Source organism: Castor canadensis, chromosome 11 (assembly GCF_047511655.1).
Source record: "Castor canadensis chromosome 11, mCasCan1.hap1v2, whole genome shotgun sequence".
Taxonomy (NCBI): domain Eukaryota; kingdom Metazoa; phylum Chordata; class Mammalia; order Rodentia; family Castoridae; genus Castor; species Castor canadensis.
In genome coordinates, this window is record NC_133396.1 from 45,513,952 (window position 1) to 45,530,995 (window position 17,044).

General features: G+C 47.0%; 1 protein-coding gene across 1 annotated transcript in view; it reads left to right on the forward strand.

The window, feature by feature from the left end:
- Positions 1–15,378: 15,378 nt before the first annotated feature.
- Positions 15,379–17,044, forward strand: part of Abr (ABR activator of RhoGEF and GTPase) — a 181,070-nt gene continuing 179,404 nt past the window's right edge. Inside the window, exon 1 of the mRNA XM_020157938.2 lies at positions 15,379–16,581. Within this exon, the coding sequence (XP_020013527.1) occupies positions 15,543–16,581 (1,039 nt within the window). The 5' untranslated portion in view covers positions 15,379–15,542. The remainder of the gene's footprint in view (positions 16,582–17,044) is intronic.

Genomic DNA, 17,044 nt, shown 5'->3' on the forward strand with positions numbered 1-17,044 from the left:
GCTGTCCCTGGCTTTATTGTTCTTCTTAACACTTACATCTGTTTCTTTATCTTGGTTTTTTCTGAGTCTCTTCCCTAGAATTTAAGCTGTATCAGGACAAGGATTTCCCTCCATTTTGCTCACTACTGAATTCCCAGTGCCCAGAATGTGCCTCACACAGGAAAGGCACCCAACACTTGCTGAATCATTGAATCGTGCATGGGCTGACGGACCAAAGGAAAAACTAGAAAGTTTCTCCAGCTCATTCATATTTAATCTAAAGCCAAGTGGGAATAGATTAATTTTCCAATAGGAAGTGCTGAAACAGCTGGACAGTCACTAGGAGGAGGAGGAAGGAGACCACCTGGGGACAAATTCCAATGGAATGAAAGTTAAAATGGGGGAAAGGAAACAATGGGAGGAGTAGAAGAAAATCTGAAAACATTCTTTCGTAACTTCAGAGGAAGGCCTTTCTCATTATATCACAAAATCTAAATGAAACTCCAAAGAAACCGATCACCTTGGTAACATGATAAATTCTGAAGGCAGTGATAACATGAGTGCTATGATTCGAATGCATGTCGCCTCCAAAAACTCATGTTGAAATTTAACTGTCATTGTAACAGTAGTGAGAGATGGAACCTTTCCGAGGTACTTAGTCCATGACGGCTGCAGCCCTCATGAGTCCGGCCTTCTTTTGCCTCTTGTTTCTTGCTCTTCCACTATGTGGGGAACAGTGATCTTCCCTTCTGGGGGACACAGCCATCAAGGCACCATCTTGGAAGCAGAGACAGACTCACTAGCAATCAACCCGCTGGCACTTTGATCTTAGACTTCCCAGCCTCCAGAACTGTGAGCCAATGAATTTCTGTTCATTATAAATTACTCAGTCTCAACTATTCTGTGACGGCAGCACAAGATGGACTAAGACAATAAACAAAATGATCTGAAAAATGACATATTTGGAAAAATATTTCCAACTCTTTTTACCAGCAAAGGGCTACTTTCCCTACTACTAGAAGGTCTCCTACAACTTGATAAGAAAAAGATTAATAGCCCAAGAGAAAAATGAGCAAGAGATCTGAACAGATGGTCCACAGAAAGGAAAAGAAAAATGGCTCTTATTATGAAGAAATGCTCACTCCCAGCCACAATAAGAGAGATGCAAGTTAAAACTACATTGAGATATTTCCATTTATTACACTAGTACAGATCGAAAAATTTGGATATCACTGTATAAGAAAATGAGCACTCAAATACTGCTGGTGAGAGGGCAAACTGACACTCCATATCAATTGCAATTATTATTTATCAAAGTTACAAATATAGCCTGGAGCTGGTGGCTCACGCCTGTAATCATAGCTACTGGGGAAGCTGAGATCAGGAGAATCGTGGTTCAAGGTCAGCCCAGGCAAACAGTTCTCCAGACCACCATCTTCAAAACAACCAGAGCAAAATGAAAATGTTCTCTCTCTCTCTCTCTCTGCACATGTAGCTGAGACTACACATGTAGCTCAAATGGTAGTGATCTCCCTCCCAGAATTTTTCCCTATACATAGCCTTATCCCCCATGTGCAAAAGGACATTCCGATAATGGTATCCATTATGATTATGTAATGGTTCCTCTATTGTTGGACGTTTAGCTTGTATCCCATTATCTTCCCAGAACTCAGAGCCGGGACCCTTCCTCCAGGAACGTAAGCTGTTTATGGCCACTGTGTGCCTCCTGAGTTACCCCTTTCTATCCCTACCACTGTCTTACTATGATTCCCATTTTACAGATGAGGACACTGAGGTACAAGTCATTAAGTAACTTGTCAAAGCCAACATCGTTGGTCAGTTCCAAGGATGATATTCAATCCCAGGGTCTCTTTGGATTGAAGCCACTGTGCTTTTCTGCTTCTCTGGATATTACACACATCCCTGATCCTGATGGGTCTGGTCTTGGCTTCTGGAAGGAGGCCCTGCAGGGCTGACCTGGGCTTCAGTGTTGAGGGAGTTGCCTCTATGGCCTTGAGAATGTCCTTTCCTGCTGGGCTCTGCCCCTGCTCAGGGCCTCTTCAATGGCAGTCTCACCCTTTTGTGACAGTCACACAGCCCGCCCTGCCCTGCCCTGCCTAAACCTTGGCCACACCTGGATCTGGACTGGGCTACTCTAATTCTTCCATTACCCTTAGGTGCTCAGTGCTCATGAGCTGGTTGGCTCCCTGGGTGTGGGTCCTTGATGCCAGAGGAAGGCCAGCTGGTGGAGGCTGAGATCACCAGCCCTGACGTGGGGACCTGGATGGAGAAAATGGGTAGCTGAGCCCTGCCTCCCTTCTAGACTAGGAACTCTCGGTGCACGAAGATGGAAGGGATTGCAAACCATTGACTCCAGCTTCCCTATTTTACAGGTGAGGAAACTGAAGGCTAGGGTTTCTTCAAGACACATGGCTGACTCACAGCAGCATGACAAGTCCGTTCCCCAGCCAACTGAGCAGGAAAGCCCACTGTGGATCCTGTGCAGCCTCCAGCACCAAGGGAGGGAGGGTGGGCATTTAAAATGACTTTCCTCAGGATGGTCTTTCTCATTAAACACACTGACACAGGCCAACGACAGCCATCTCTCACTCTGATACAGTCCCAGAGCCACAAGTATGTTGGACATGAGATATTTTAGGAGGAACCACTTTTATGCAAACGGACACTACTGTGAGAAATACGCTCACCTGTCCAGACTCAAAGAACGGACTCAGAGATATGTGAAGTACAGTGAAAGTGAGACTTAGTGGTGATCTTGCAAGATCAGGTGCCTGGTGAGCAGAGACACCCAAAGTGGTTACAATAAGCATTATATTGTCTAGTGTGTAAGTCCCTCCCCTGGTTCCTCAGTGGTACTATGGGGTATACGTTCTTTTCCATAGAGCATCTAAATTTCCTATTGAGTTATTTTAAAATATGCCTCTCTTGAGATTGGTCAAATTTCAGAAGTGGGCTTGAAGTGGTATCCACCTCCCTTTGTTTCTTTGTGGTAGGAAGGCTCCCTGTGACTCGTGTTTTCTGATGTGTACATAGTTTTTACCCATTTCCTCATTTCGTCCTGAGGCGGGCTGGAAGTGGGGAAGTTTGGGAACTCATATGTAGGTTGTCCAGAACAGCCCAGACCACCCGCACCTGGCTGAGACTGCCCATGCCCCCCACCTTTGATTATTGGATGGGAATCCCCTGGTTCCTCCCTTCCCATAGATTAGCGTAAGTCTTTAAAGTACCTAAAAAAGAGAAGCATGTGCTCTCCACAGGCAGAGTCCACCTGCGCTCTCCATGCCCCCTCTTGGATTTCCCATCCCTAACTTTCATAAACTCCATTTGCACCCACGTGTCCTGAGATGGATTCTTCCCAAGGGACACAAAGAATTTGTGATCTTCTGATCACAGACTGCACCGACTCCCTCTGCTAACACTCCCAGTACAGTTCCCTGGTCAGTTGGCCCCTCCCCAAAATCCTGTTTGTGACTTCCCAGGTGCATGAGCTTTGTTACATCCACAAGTAGCTATGTAAGCAAGTTATCAGTAGTTTTCCATTCAGGGTTAACTGTTTTGCCTTGAAAATGAACTGCCACTGACTTTATCTTCAGCACTTGGTATGCCTGGAAGCAGATGCAAACCTGTTCATGTTTGTTACATTCGTTAATGTTCACAACTGCTGAGAAGGATGCTCAGTAAATAAAACATGGTCAGTAAAAAGCCAGACATGATAGCATACATCTATAATCCCAGCACTTGGGGGGCTAAGCCAAGAGGATCAAGAGTTCAACGCCAGCCTGGGCTACATAGGATGACCCTGTCTCAAATCAAACCAAACATATATTTAGCAAAATATATTCGTGGATTGAGGGGAAAAGACATACCATGCAGCTGTCTGAAATTTCAAAACTGCTTTTTTGGAGAATATCAACAATTGTGGAACCGTTTAAACCATGGACTAGCCTGTAATGCAAAGGTATGCCTCCCGGCCTATTAGTTATCAAAGAAATACTAAATGAAACCTCAAGGAGACACTCTTTTCATCTTCCAGATTGGAAAGGTTATAAAGTGTGTTCTCACTTTGGCAGGGCACAGATGAGGTTTAGAACGACAGAGTATTAGCATGGTCCCTCGGCATGGGTGACATGCTGATGATGATCCCGTGAGTAACTGAGGACAGGAGCTTTTCTCTGAGCAGGAAACAGGGGAGAGGAAAGTGAGATCTCTGAGACTAAGGAAAAATTCCATTGTCTTAATACTAATAGGAAAATTCGTATAAACTCATGAGGCAGTAAGTATCTCTCTCTCTCTCTCTCTCTCTCTCTCTCTCTCAGAGAGACTGTATAAATAAATAGATACTGTATTTAAACTGATCACCTACCCAGCAGTAATAAACACCTCTAACACCCTGATTGAGGGCTCCAAACGCTATTTCTTTCTTAAAGGAGCCAGGGCTCTTCTGGTACAGAAAACACGCAAGGTAAGCCTGGAACCTCCGGCAAACCCGAAAGCAAGCCACAAAGCTATGAAAGACCACTAGAGCTTTGTCAAAATACCTGGAAATTCATCACTACATAAACAAAGTGCAGAAATAGAGCGTAAACCCTGAATTCTCATAATAATAAATATTATTCAGATAAAAACCTATTGGTTACCCTTCGAGAACACTACTGAACCAACTCATTATTTGTAAAAATTGGAAATAAAGGAAATGAACCAAGCGTTTATGGTATATTTCTTCTGTGCCTGTACTCTGGGTGAACGAGTAGTTGATAAGAGCAAGTTTCTGCTTGTGGACATTTTTCAATTACTAGCTGCAGACAAAAAGATGGAATAACGCTATCTTGAATGAGATGATCAATGGTTGCTCGTGTCTCAAGAAGGGACACGACTAGACACATGGTGCCTTCTGAGGGAAGAATGCAACTCTTCCCGTGAAGCACTTTGGTATTAAACCCAAAGTCCCTAGCTCTAACCACCAAGTCACAGGAAGAACACGTGAAATGAAACCATCAGAATTACAATCACCAAAATGCTGACTTCAGGAGACTACAGGGCAGACCGTCTCATTTTATCACTATTTTTGTTTTTTGAGACAGGATCTCACTGTATATTCCAGGCGGGCCTCAAACTTGAGCCTCCTGACTCAGTTTCCCTAGTACCGGGACGGCAGGTGTAAGCCACCATGCCTGGTACAAACCATCTAGTTTCTTCAACAAATAAATTATAATGGAAGGAAGGGAGAGAGAGAGAGAGACTGGAAGTAGAACCTATATACTTAAAAAAAAGAAAAGATTTAAAGGAGGGCTATGTACGTAGCTCAATGGTAGAGTGCTTGCCTAGCATGCACAAGGCCCTGGATTCAATCCCCAGCACTGTAAAGAAGAGAAAGAAATTAGTATGTTTATGGAATGTAAAGAATGGGATTTAAAATCTGGGGAAATGATCTCTCGTGCACTGCTGATGGAAGTACAAAAACTCTATGGTATTTAACCAAGAGGCCAATAAAATTATGAGGCAACTGGAGAATGTGGAGGCTGATATTTGGTGGTATTAAGGAAGTATTAATTTATGGAGGTGTCATCATGGGATTGTGATTGTGGCCCAAGACTCCTTTAGCAGAAATACATGCGGAGAGGATGGAAGTACACCACGCATATGAAGACATCGTGATGAAACCCACCACCCACTGAAAAGGGGGAGCAGAAAGGAGGCGTGAACTTGCTCAAAGTACACTGTACACATGTATGGAACTATCACAATGAAATCCCTGCATATTATTAATGTAAAATAAAATTAAAGATAAAAAATGCATGCTGAAGTGGGCTGTGGACGTGCATGCCTATAATCTCAGCACTCAGGAGGCTGAGGCAAGAAGATCATGAATTCAAGACCAGCCTGGGCTACACAGTGAGACCATGCCTCTACACCCTTCCTCTCCCCCCTACCCCAAAAAAAAAAAGCTGAGAAAAGAAGGAGATACATGCTGAAATGTTTACCACTAAGATGCTTTGTGTCTGGGATTTGCTTCAGAATATTCCAGTGAAGGTGGGGAGGAAAATGGGTATACAGATAAGATAAGACAGGACATGAGTCAAGCTTGGTGATGGTATGAGGAAAACTCCTTATTATCTTCTCTGTGCGGTACTGGGGTTTGAACTCAGTGCCTCTTGCTTGCGAGGCAGATGCTTTACCACTTGAGTCATTCCCCCCAGCCCTTTTTGCTTTAGGTTTATTTTTGAGATGGAGTCTCGCTTTTTTTTGCCCAGACTGGCCTGAGATCATGGTCTTTCTACCTGTGCTTTCTGAGTAGCTGGGATTACAGACATGAGCCACTATACCTGACTTTCTTCTATTTTTGTATGTGAAATGTCCTACAACAATTTTTTTTTTAAAGTTGAAACATCCAGAGTTTCTACTCCCATTTCCTGCACAGGGAGCAGGAAATGTTTCCCCACTTCTCCCTACTTATTCTGTTACACTGAAATAAATCCTTGCTAAAACTTCAAAACAGAAAAGTTGAAAGCACCCAGTTATTGGCAAGTATCAGGAGAAATTGTTGATGGGAGTACAAAGTGGTCCAGCTTTTGGAGTGTGGAGCAATTTAGCAGCATCTGTCTTAAAGTCAGGGTACATATACCTTGACCCAGGAGTTCCACTTTGGGAAATGCTCAGAAAAATGTTTCCTACAATCTTGTTCTGCTAGCAGGAAGCTGCCAACAGCTCCAATGTCCACCAACAAGAGACATTTAAGTAAGTCACTGCTGTACTAGCAGGGGTAGGTGAACACCCGTGATGTCTGTCCATCTACGCCGTGGACACTGGAACTGTTGAAAAGGAGGAAGAACCACCTCTGGGGTATACTAAAAGATAAATATTTGGTCTCTGTCCGGGGTTTCCAGCACAGAGTTCCTAAAACCTTTGGAATCTACAGTCCATTGTTAATGGATGAGTCACAGGGGACATGGGAGGGTGGGGGGAGAGTTAGCTTCTACATGGGGGCAGGTGGCCAGGAAAACCAGCCGGAAGAGTAGAGGCTCCCCCACCCTATCCCTGTACCACCAGAAAGAGGAGGGGACTGGAGATCGTATCGATCCCCAGTGGTCAAGGATTTGTTAATCAACCGTGCCTTCGCCATGACATCCCCATAAAAATGCCTAAATGAAGGGACTCGGAGCACGTCTGTGTTGGTGACCACATCAAGGAGGGGACTGCACCCCTCTGTGGGAAGAGAAGCTGCTGTGCTCAGGATTTTTCCAGGCCTTGTCCTGGTCACTCTCCACCTGGATTTCCATTATAATAAACTACATAAGCACAGTATTTCCTGAGTCTGTGAGTCCTTCCAGGGAATGACCAAATCTGAAGAGGGCTGTGAACCCCACACTTGTGACTGGCACACCACTTACAGCTGGCATCTGAGTACATCAAAGGCCAAAGACCTAGAAATAGTGAGAGCAGCTGGTGCTGGTGGCTCACTCCTATAATCCTAGCTACTCAGGAGGCAGAGATCAAGAAGATCACAGTTCAAAGCCAGCCCCCAGCAAATAGTTTATGAGACCCTATCTTGAAAAAACCCATCACACACACAAAAAAAAAGAGTTGGTAGAGTGACTCAAAGTGAGTTCAAACTTCAGTATCACAAAAAAAAAAACAAAACCAAAACAACAACAACAAAAAAACCATGAAATAGTCAAAGAAATTTTAAAAAATTAAGTCAGTTAGGATGGGTGCTTAGCTCAAGTAGTAGAGTACTTGCCTAGCAAGGAGGTTCTGGCTTCAATCGCCAGCACTGAGCAAACAAACAAAAACAAAAGGAAAGAAAGAAAGAGAAAGGAAAAAAACAAAACAAAATTAGACAAAACCAAAAATTTTATTACATTTTTTTGGGTGAGGTGGCTGGAGGATCTCAAGTTCAAGTCCATGCCAGGCACAGTCAGCAAGACCCTATCTCAAAAATAATATACAGGGCTGGAGGTGTGGCTCAAGTGTTAAAGCACCTGCCTAGCAACAAACAGGGGGCCCTGAGTTCAATATTCATCTTAGTGGTAAACATTTCAGCATGCATCTCCTTCTTTTCTCAGCTTTTTTTTTTGGGTAGCGGGGAGAGGAAGGGTGTAGAGGCATGGTCTCACTATGTAGCCCAGGCTGGTCTTGAATTCATGACTAGTGCCAACAAACAAAGCAAAACAAACTAACAATAACAAAAAAGTCTGGGGACGTGATCTGGGCTGGCAAGAGGACTTAACTTATTCCAAGACTCACTATAAAACTTTAGTAATCAAGACAGGAGTGTTGGGGACAGACATAGACATTAGTGGGAGAGAAGAAGGTCCACAAATAGATCCACATTTTTGTGCTCAATTGATTTTTGACAAAGCCACCAAAGTGATTTGGTGGGGAAAATACTGTCCTTTTACTAACTGGTTCTGTAACAACTGGGTACCTAAATGGAAAGCAATAATAACTTTTATCCTCACTCTATACCATATCTGGAAGCTAAATAAAAGTGGATTATAGATACTAACATAAGATTGAAACCTTTTTGACAATGGATTAGGCAAAGATTGTTTTAAAAAAATTCAAATCATCAAAACATTAATAAAATATGCCTCATTGCCATAAAAAATGCTTTTTATTAGCCAAGCATGAGTGGCTCATGCCTGTAATCCTAGCAACTCAGGAGGCAGAGATCAGAAGGATCAAAGTTGCCAGCTTGAGTTCACGAGACCCTATCTCAAAACAACCCAATACAAAAACAAGGCTGGCAGAGTGGCTTGAGAGCCTGCCTAGCAAACCTAGCACGTATGAGGCTCTGAGTTCAAACCCTAGTATTACCCAAAAAAAAAAAAAAGTTCACTATTTAAAAGTCACAGATAAGAAAATAAAAAGATAAGTCAAAGACCAGTAGAAAATTATTTGAAAAACATATCTGACAAAGGGCATGAGTAAAGAATATAAAGAGCCTGTTGAGGTGGCTCATGCCTGTAATTTTGGCTACTTGGGAGTCCGAGATTGGGAGGAATGAGGTTTGAGGCCAGTCCAGGCAAAAAGTTCAAAAGACTCCATTCTCAACCAGTAAAAAGCTGGGCATGGTTGTATGTGTCTATCATCCCAGCTACACTGGAAGCATAAATAGATCACAGTCCAGGCTGGTTTGGACATGAGCCCCTATTCAAAAATGCCTAAAGCAAAAAGGGCTGGGGTGTGGCTCACATGGTAGAGCACTTTTCCTGCAAGGGCAAGGTCCTTACTTCAAATCCCAGTACTACTGCCTTTATATATGTACATATAAAGAACTATTACAACTCAGTTACGAAGAGACAAACATCCAATTAAGAATGGGCAAAAGATCTAGACAAATAATTCACAGAAGAAGATATACAAATGGCCAATAAGATGATAAAAACATAAATAACATAAAAAGATGTTACAGAGCATTATTCATTAGAGAAATGCTACCTAACACCACAATAAGATAGCATTACACTCCCACTAAAATGGCTAAATGAAAAGCCTGACAACACCAAGTATCGACAAGGACACTCTCAGACACTACAGAAAACAATGGGAAATGCTACAATCATCACTGACATAAGAAAAATACAACAAGGTGATAGCTTAGAGACTTGAACACACAGTTGCTGGAGGAGTCAGCAATTGCATTCCTGTTTGTTTGTTTCAGAAAGAATGCAAAGATAACCAAAGTGGGTCAAATGATAGAATGCCTGCTGTGCAAGCATGAAGCCCTGAGTTCAAATCTTGGTCCCACCAAACAAACGAAAACAAATAAATGTTCAAAGTAACTGAAATGTCCATGAACTGGAGAGTATGCAAACAAATATATTCATAAGATGGACTATTCTTCAGCAATACAAAGGAAAGAATTACAGAACCTCTGATGACTCTTAATCTCATTAAGTCACAGTTTATTATTTACAAGATAATGATAATACTTCTGTCACATTATGATGAGGGTTAAATACCATGAAGTACCTTAAAATGCCTAATCCTAGCTACTCAGGAGGCTGAGATCGAGAGGATTTCAGTTTGAGGCCAGCCCAGGGAAATAGTTCTCCAAATAACCAGAGCAAAATGGACTGGAGATGTGGCTCAAGTGGTAGAGAGCCTGTTTTGCAAGCACAAAGCCTGAGTTCAAACTCCAATCCCACAAAAAAAAAAAAAAAAAAAAAAGAAAGAAAGAAGAAAGAGCTTATTCTGATCCTGGGGGAGAGGAATGGAAGAAACTTAGATGCAACCCAAGACTTTACGCTAAGTACCAACAATCTATCACCGAAAATTATACTCATCCTATAAAATTCTAGAAAAAACAGAATTATACTGACAAATTCTAGAAAACTATGGTTGCCTGGGGCCAGGAATTGGGGTAAGAGATTGACTACAAAAGGGTAGGAGGGAACTTTTTACAAGAGTGGGACCCTTCTGCATCTTGATGAATGTAGAGATTATCAAGTGACTGCTTGCAAATACCAAAATGTATCAAACTGTACCCTTAAAAGGAAGTGAATTTTATTGCATTGAGCCTCAATAAAGCACAACAGAATTGTGGTAGAGAGCCTGCCTAGCAAGTGTGAGGCTCTGAGTCAAACCCCAGTACTGCCAAAAAATAATAAACAAATAAATAAATATGGGGCCCCATTTCTGAGATTATGAAAGAATTGATATTGAAGGAAATTCAAGTCTGAACAGCTCTCCCAGGTCATTCTAAACTGTGGCCAGGAGAGCCCTCACATAAGAGCACAAAGGCCTTTGGCACTCAAAGATACAGTTCCCACCCCCAAGGACTCCTCCCTGGTACTCTCCTTTTTTTTTGTAGCCCAGGCTGACCTTGAACTTGCTATCCTCCTGCCTCAGCCCCCTGAGGGTTGGGAATACAGTCATGTACAGCTACACTCAGCCCTTTTCTACTAAACTCAGGTAGCCACAATGAAAGCAAGACAGAAGGCAGTTCACACTGAAGGGTAAATGACTGATTTTGTGATTCCATAGAGGCAATTTGTTAATGCCTTCAAAGGTGCCTGTCCCCTCTGCTCATTGGGTTAGGGTGGTTCTGCTTTAAGATGGTATGAGGTCTGAGACTGGTGGCACAGCTCACGTGGTAGAACACTTATTTAGCCAGCACAAGGCCCTGGGTTTAATCTCAGGGCCCAGACGAGTAGTTCATTCATTCAATCATTCCATCAGCAGACGTACACAAGTGACAGTTCACACCTCATAAGGTAAAAGGGCAATCAGAGAAGTAAGATGCCAGTTGGCCAGGGGCACCTGATCCTTGGCAACCTGTGGATTTGATGTTTGAGGATTTGAGACTTATAGAGCTGTGGAATTAATTACAGCGTGACATGTGACCGGTACTGGGACCAATGCAAGTCTCTGTAGACAGTAGAGCCTAACAAGACCTGGGGAAGGGAAGGTGTCAGACATAAAGTCACAGGTGAGCTGGGCTTTGATAGGTGCAAAAGGATCTCACCAGGTAAAGAAGGAAGCAGCATGGAGAAGGGTGGGAATGAGAGACCATGAAGAGCTGGGGGTGGTGAGGCACACCACTGTTGTTATAGCAGAGAGGGCCCGAGGACCTGGCAGGTGTCTTAGTGGGGGGAGGCAGGGGAAGAGGGGGAAACAGGTCTTAGTGCAAGTATTTTATTCAGGCGTTTGTCCTAGGAAGCAGGAGTAAGGGAGGAGACGGAGACAGACAGGCAGGGAAAGCCAACCGAAAGCTTGTTACTGATTGATTCCCACTTACCAGGGTGAGCACCAAGGGGCTCATTCCTGTTGGAGACCCCTAAACAAGCCTGCAAATTATGTCTCAGAAAGGCCAACCAAAGATGGAGCCTGGCAAGAGTTCGGGTGGATGTTTATAACCATCCCCTATTTCAACTGGCTGTGGGATGCTTCTGGGGGTGTTAACTTCCCAGGGAAGTCTCCAACTGGACTGCTTTTGAAAAAAAAAAAAGCAAAAAAACTCCAGGCAGAAAAATGCCTGGAGTAGTTGGGGTGGATACTTGAGAGCAGGGGAAGTCCCAGATAGACCAAGTGGGGAGAGCATGGCGCTTGCTACAGAGGATCACTCAGGTTGGGAGGGGAAGTGGGGCCTGAATGGGTGCAGTAAGCAGAAGAAATTGAGGAAACGAGGTTGGAAAAGTAGGCTGGGTCAGAGCACCCATTGTGTAGAATCTGGTATGTCAGCCTTATGAAGCTGAAACTTTATTTGCCTGGTCCTGGCGCCTTGCAGGTGTTCAATCAATATTTCCTGAATGATCGAATGCCAAGCCAGATGCACCAGGGCCAGGTCTTGCAAAGCTGCTGGACTTCAGGAGCCAGAGACTAGCTGGGTGACCTCTAACCTCTTTGATCTTTCATTTCTCTCTTTCTGAAATGGCAACAGTAATATCTTCTTGACCTGACAGAGTCGTTGTGAGGAGTTAGATGAGATCAAAGATATATGGCGACTAGAAATGTAGACTCAATAAATGTCAGCCACTCTACTCCTGTCCCCATGATAACCTGGAGACAAGTAACAAAGCTTAACTACTCACCAGCTAGAGAAAATGAAGGCTGCTCCTGGGGTCTGTTTACAGAAGACAGAAGACGTATGCTGGCATTTCCAGTTATATTGGTCCTGGTGGAAAAGATTAGCAGTTTTGGTAACAACTTCCTTGGACCAAAAGGGAACCATACCACAGTTGAAACTATCCTCCCTGGAAATGTACACATTCAGAAATTGATGTTTATGGTAACTTGTAATTTTCTGTTTCCTTGTACATTTAAATATACATACTGAAAGATCTTCTGATCAATGTGCTTATTGACAGGTCATCCATCACTGCTGGCCTGCATTTTCTCTCCTCTTCTGAAATTCTAACAGAGGCCAAGATGCCTATAGACTCCGTTTGATGGAACAGCATGGGGAGCTCCTAAATTGGTCCTTCCCCATAGTCAAAGGAGATTGTGTGGCCTCTGGGCCTTGAAGGTGTAATGCTAAGGTGGGAAGGAAAGCAGGTTGAGGAAGTAGATGAAGGACTGAGAAGTCACTCTAACTGAGGAATACTAAATTAGTGTGTTTAAAAACATATCATCTCCCCATAGTTGTCTGGCCTGATAGTCTGGACTGATGATTAATGCCAGTGGCACAGCAAGTTAGAAAAAAGAAAAAACAAAGAAGGAGGAAGGGGTAGTAACAAAACAAATAAACATAAACTTTGGCAGAGTTGAGACGCCTCTGTGGGGAGCATGCTTGCTCCAGTCCAGAAGGATCCACACCTGGGAAGTCATGCAAGAACAGCAAGATGGGGGACTCCGTTCACTCATTTTTTCTTTCAACAATTATCATCTATCTCTATATCACCTTGCAAGAAGCAGCAGGCACGAAAAATGTGGAAAAGACACTGCCCTTTGCCCAGTTCTCAGAGCAAAGGAAGCAAAAGAGGTCACTAATGACATAATAAAGCAGAAGAAGGAGAGCAGATAAAGACACAGAGGTGAGACAAACAAAAGGCGGAGAGGCCAGCAAGGGCCTCTTAGAGGTGGCGGTCCCCAGGCTTCAGGGAATTTTATATGTGTGTAGGGGGAAAACAGGAGTTCCAAGAAAGAGGAAAAAGTACATGTGACATAGAAAGCCAAGTATTTAGGGACAACATGGATTAAAAAGTGTAGGAGGAAGTCAGAAAGGTGAGCAGAGACCAAACCTGCCAGAACCGCCTGTGTCATTCAAGGAGTCTGAACTCTACTCTGCAGGTGACCAGGGAGCCACAGAAGGGTTGTACACATAAGCATTGGCAGGATGTAATCTGTGGTTAAGAGATCTCTTCCTTAGCTAGGCGCTGGTGGCTCATGCCTGTAATCCTAGCTACTTGGGAGGCTGAGATCAGGAGGATTACAGTTGAAGGCCAGCAAGAGCAAATAGTTCACCACACTCATCTCCAAAATAACCAGAGCAAGGGCTGAAGGAGTGGCTCAAATGGTAATAGTGCCCTGAGTTCAAACTCTAGTGCTGCCAAAATATAAATAAATTTAATAATAACAACAAATAATCAGAGCAAAATGAACTGGCGGTTTGGCTCAAGGGGTAGAGTGCCTGTTCTGCAAGAGCGAAACCCTGACTTCAACCCCGAGTCCCACTATACATGCATATATTCTTGTATCCTTGATTGACAAGCGGGAGCTGGATGGCCGGTGGCAATGGTTCAGGTAAGAGGTGAGCCGCAGGCTGGGGTTGTTTAACTCCATTCAGTCCCACGATGAGGAGGAAGAATTTTGGGCTGCCACTTGCTTCTTCTCTGGGAGTATCAATATCCTCCTCCCTGACTTGAAGGAACTATGAATCACTGATAAGGGTCCCTCTCCCTGCAAGCACGAGACACTGTATCAGGTCTCTTTCTGCGAGCTCACCCAGAGTCCTGGAAGAGGAAAGGAAGGAAAAGAACACGTGGCCAGGATACACCTCCCCCCACCCACTCAAGTTTCTTTTCCTCTCTAGCGGGTCGTCTGAGGCCATAAAGAGCAGGTGGAGTGGAGGGTCCTCTACTAGATCCAGGCCCCTGCAGCCATGGTTTGATTGCCACACGGGAGTGCCTTCGGCTTTGAAGTCACTGGACCCTCAAGCAGAGCCGTTTGTAGCTGTCACTCTTGCCCATTCCCCCCGCCCCCGGAAAGCTCTAGTAATCAGTGAAGAGAACATTTAAAGGAACTCAAAACCCAAAGTTTTGTCCCCAGTTTGGATTAAGCACTGTATGGTGTTGGAGAACTTAGTCCAAGATGCTGGATAAACCCCAGCGCAGACAACCCCGCGGATCAGCAGACGGCTCCCTTCCTTCCACACCTGCGCTGGTCGCCGCGATCATCTCTCAGCCCGCACCTTTTCCCTTGTCGGTCCTGGGCGCCACCCTGACCTGGGCAGGCGAGGCTGCTGAGACCTGGGTGGCCGGAGGTTGGCCGGGGGCTCAGGGCGCCCCCGCGCGCTTCCTCGCCCGTGCTCCGGGCCTTCCCCCGGCCGCGCGGCCCCGCGCACGGGTGCAGGGAGGGAGCGCGGAGCGCGCGCTGCGGCGGGAGCTGCGCAGCACAACTGGCGCGGAAGGTGCGTGCTGGCCCCGCCGCGGCCGCCGCCGGGTGTCGCCTCTGGGGTGGGCAGCACCCTGTTCCTGCCACCCACGCAGCTCCCCGGCGCGCCCGCAGGTCCCGATCCGACGCCCTGAGGCTCCGCCCCAGCCGCGGCTTTTCCGTACCCGGAGCTCGCGGGGCGTCCGGCCCAGCAGAGGGGCTGCAGACCGCGCTGCCCCGGGGCTGGCCTAGGGCCCCAGACGCCCGCCTCCGCCGCGGGTGGCTGCTTACGTCAGGGAGGCGAAACCCAGAAGAAGAAGAAGGAAAAAAAAAAAAAAGGCACGAGGGCGGAAGGGGAAAAACTTTATTTTTTCTCTTTTTCTCCTTAGGGGCTGAAGCGAAAGGCAGGAGACTGCGCCAGTGCGGGCTTCCCGGAGAGAGGCCGGCGCGACCCCAGGCGGTCCGGAGAGAAGCCGGACCCCGGGAGGCCGGCCGGGGCTCCCAACATGTGGGACCCGGAGGAGTTCGGGCGCCACTGGCAGGCCGAGTTCCCCGGGGAGGAGGCACCGGTCATGAGGCTGGAGTCGGTGCTGGACATGGAGCGGGAGCTGGAGCGCTGCAAACTCAACCTGAAGCGACTGCAACAGGTGTTGGCGGAGGAGAAGTTCAAAGTCTTGTACCTGGAGGCGGCCCTGGCTGGGGAGAAGCTGAACCTACGCGGCGAGCGCCCGGCGGGCGGAGCCGGGGGCAGCGGGGCAGCCTCGGCCCGGGAACCGGAGCCAGCCGGGCCCGAGCGGGCGCAGCCACCGCCACCGCCACCGCGCGAGGAGGAGGGCGCAGCGGACAGCGGCGGAGACCCCCCAGCTCCGGATCGGGAGGTGGTGGCTAAGGCCGAGCCTCCTCCCTGCGTGTGCCTGGACCTTCCCACCTGTCCCGGGGTGGCTGAGGGAGGGGGCGCGGTGCTCAGCTTGACTGCCGCCATCCACCAGCAGCTGCTGCAGCCTCGCCTCCTCTTCAGGCCCCGGGAGGACTGTGCGCCCCCCGGCCACGATGGCAAGGTTTCCAACGCCCAGGGAGACCAGCGGTCCTTGGGGACCCGCGCGGGGCGGGGCTCAGAGGAGGGCGAGCCGGACGCCTCTGGCGCGGACGATGGGGGCGACAGCAGTGACCACGACTTCGAGATGGTGGATCTGAACGAGAAATTCGTCCTCGGCAACTTGCTTGTGGCCCCCTGCCGATTTGGGACCCGCGATGAGGCCGAGAAGCGGGCACGGGCGTGCAGCCCCCACCGCTGGATGCATCTAATCCCCGGGGGCCGGCGGCACCACCGCCAGAGCCGAGATCTGGAGCAGCTGGAGGCGGAAGCCAAGGACAGTCGAGCGGAGGATGAGCCCCCCAGGCGCGGGGCCCGCGAGCACCTCACCCATTGGGGGCGCAAGAGGTTCCTGAGGGTACCAGAGCGGGACTCGCCCTGTCACAGCTCGCCCGAGAGAGGCAGCGACTGCAGCCACAACAGCTCAGACCACGAGGAAGGCTTCTCTGCAGGTAGGTGCACCCCATTCTAGACCTCTGGCTGCGGCCACCCCCTCCCCGACAGACCTTGGTGGTCCTGCTTAACCTCAGGCACCAGGGAAGAAGGGGGGTGAGTTTTGCCTGTTTACTTTAACGCTACTTGTGGAACCTAAAATAGTGCACAATGAATCGGGGCTTGGGCGAGTTTATGAAGATGAACACGATGCGATGTCAGGGGGCGATGGAACGGTGCCTCAGCCAGGCCATGGCAGGACCCTTTGACTTCTTTAGGCCTCAGCCTTTCTGCTCTTTTTCAACATCACTCCCACCACTCCCACCCCAGCCCACTCTCCGGTCCTCCACGTTCCTTTACATCACCCTGTGGTTCCCTGGTTGCTTCGTGTGGAAGTCCAAGTCTTCCCCTTCATTTCCTGAACTTATCTCACATCTTCTCCAGCCTGCATCTTGTGCTGGGACCAAATTCACTCCACGAGGG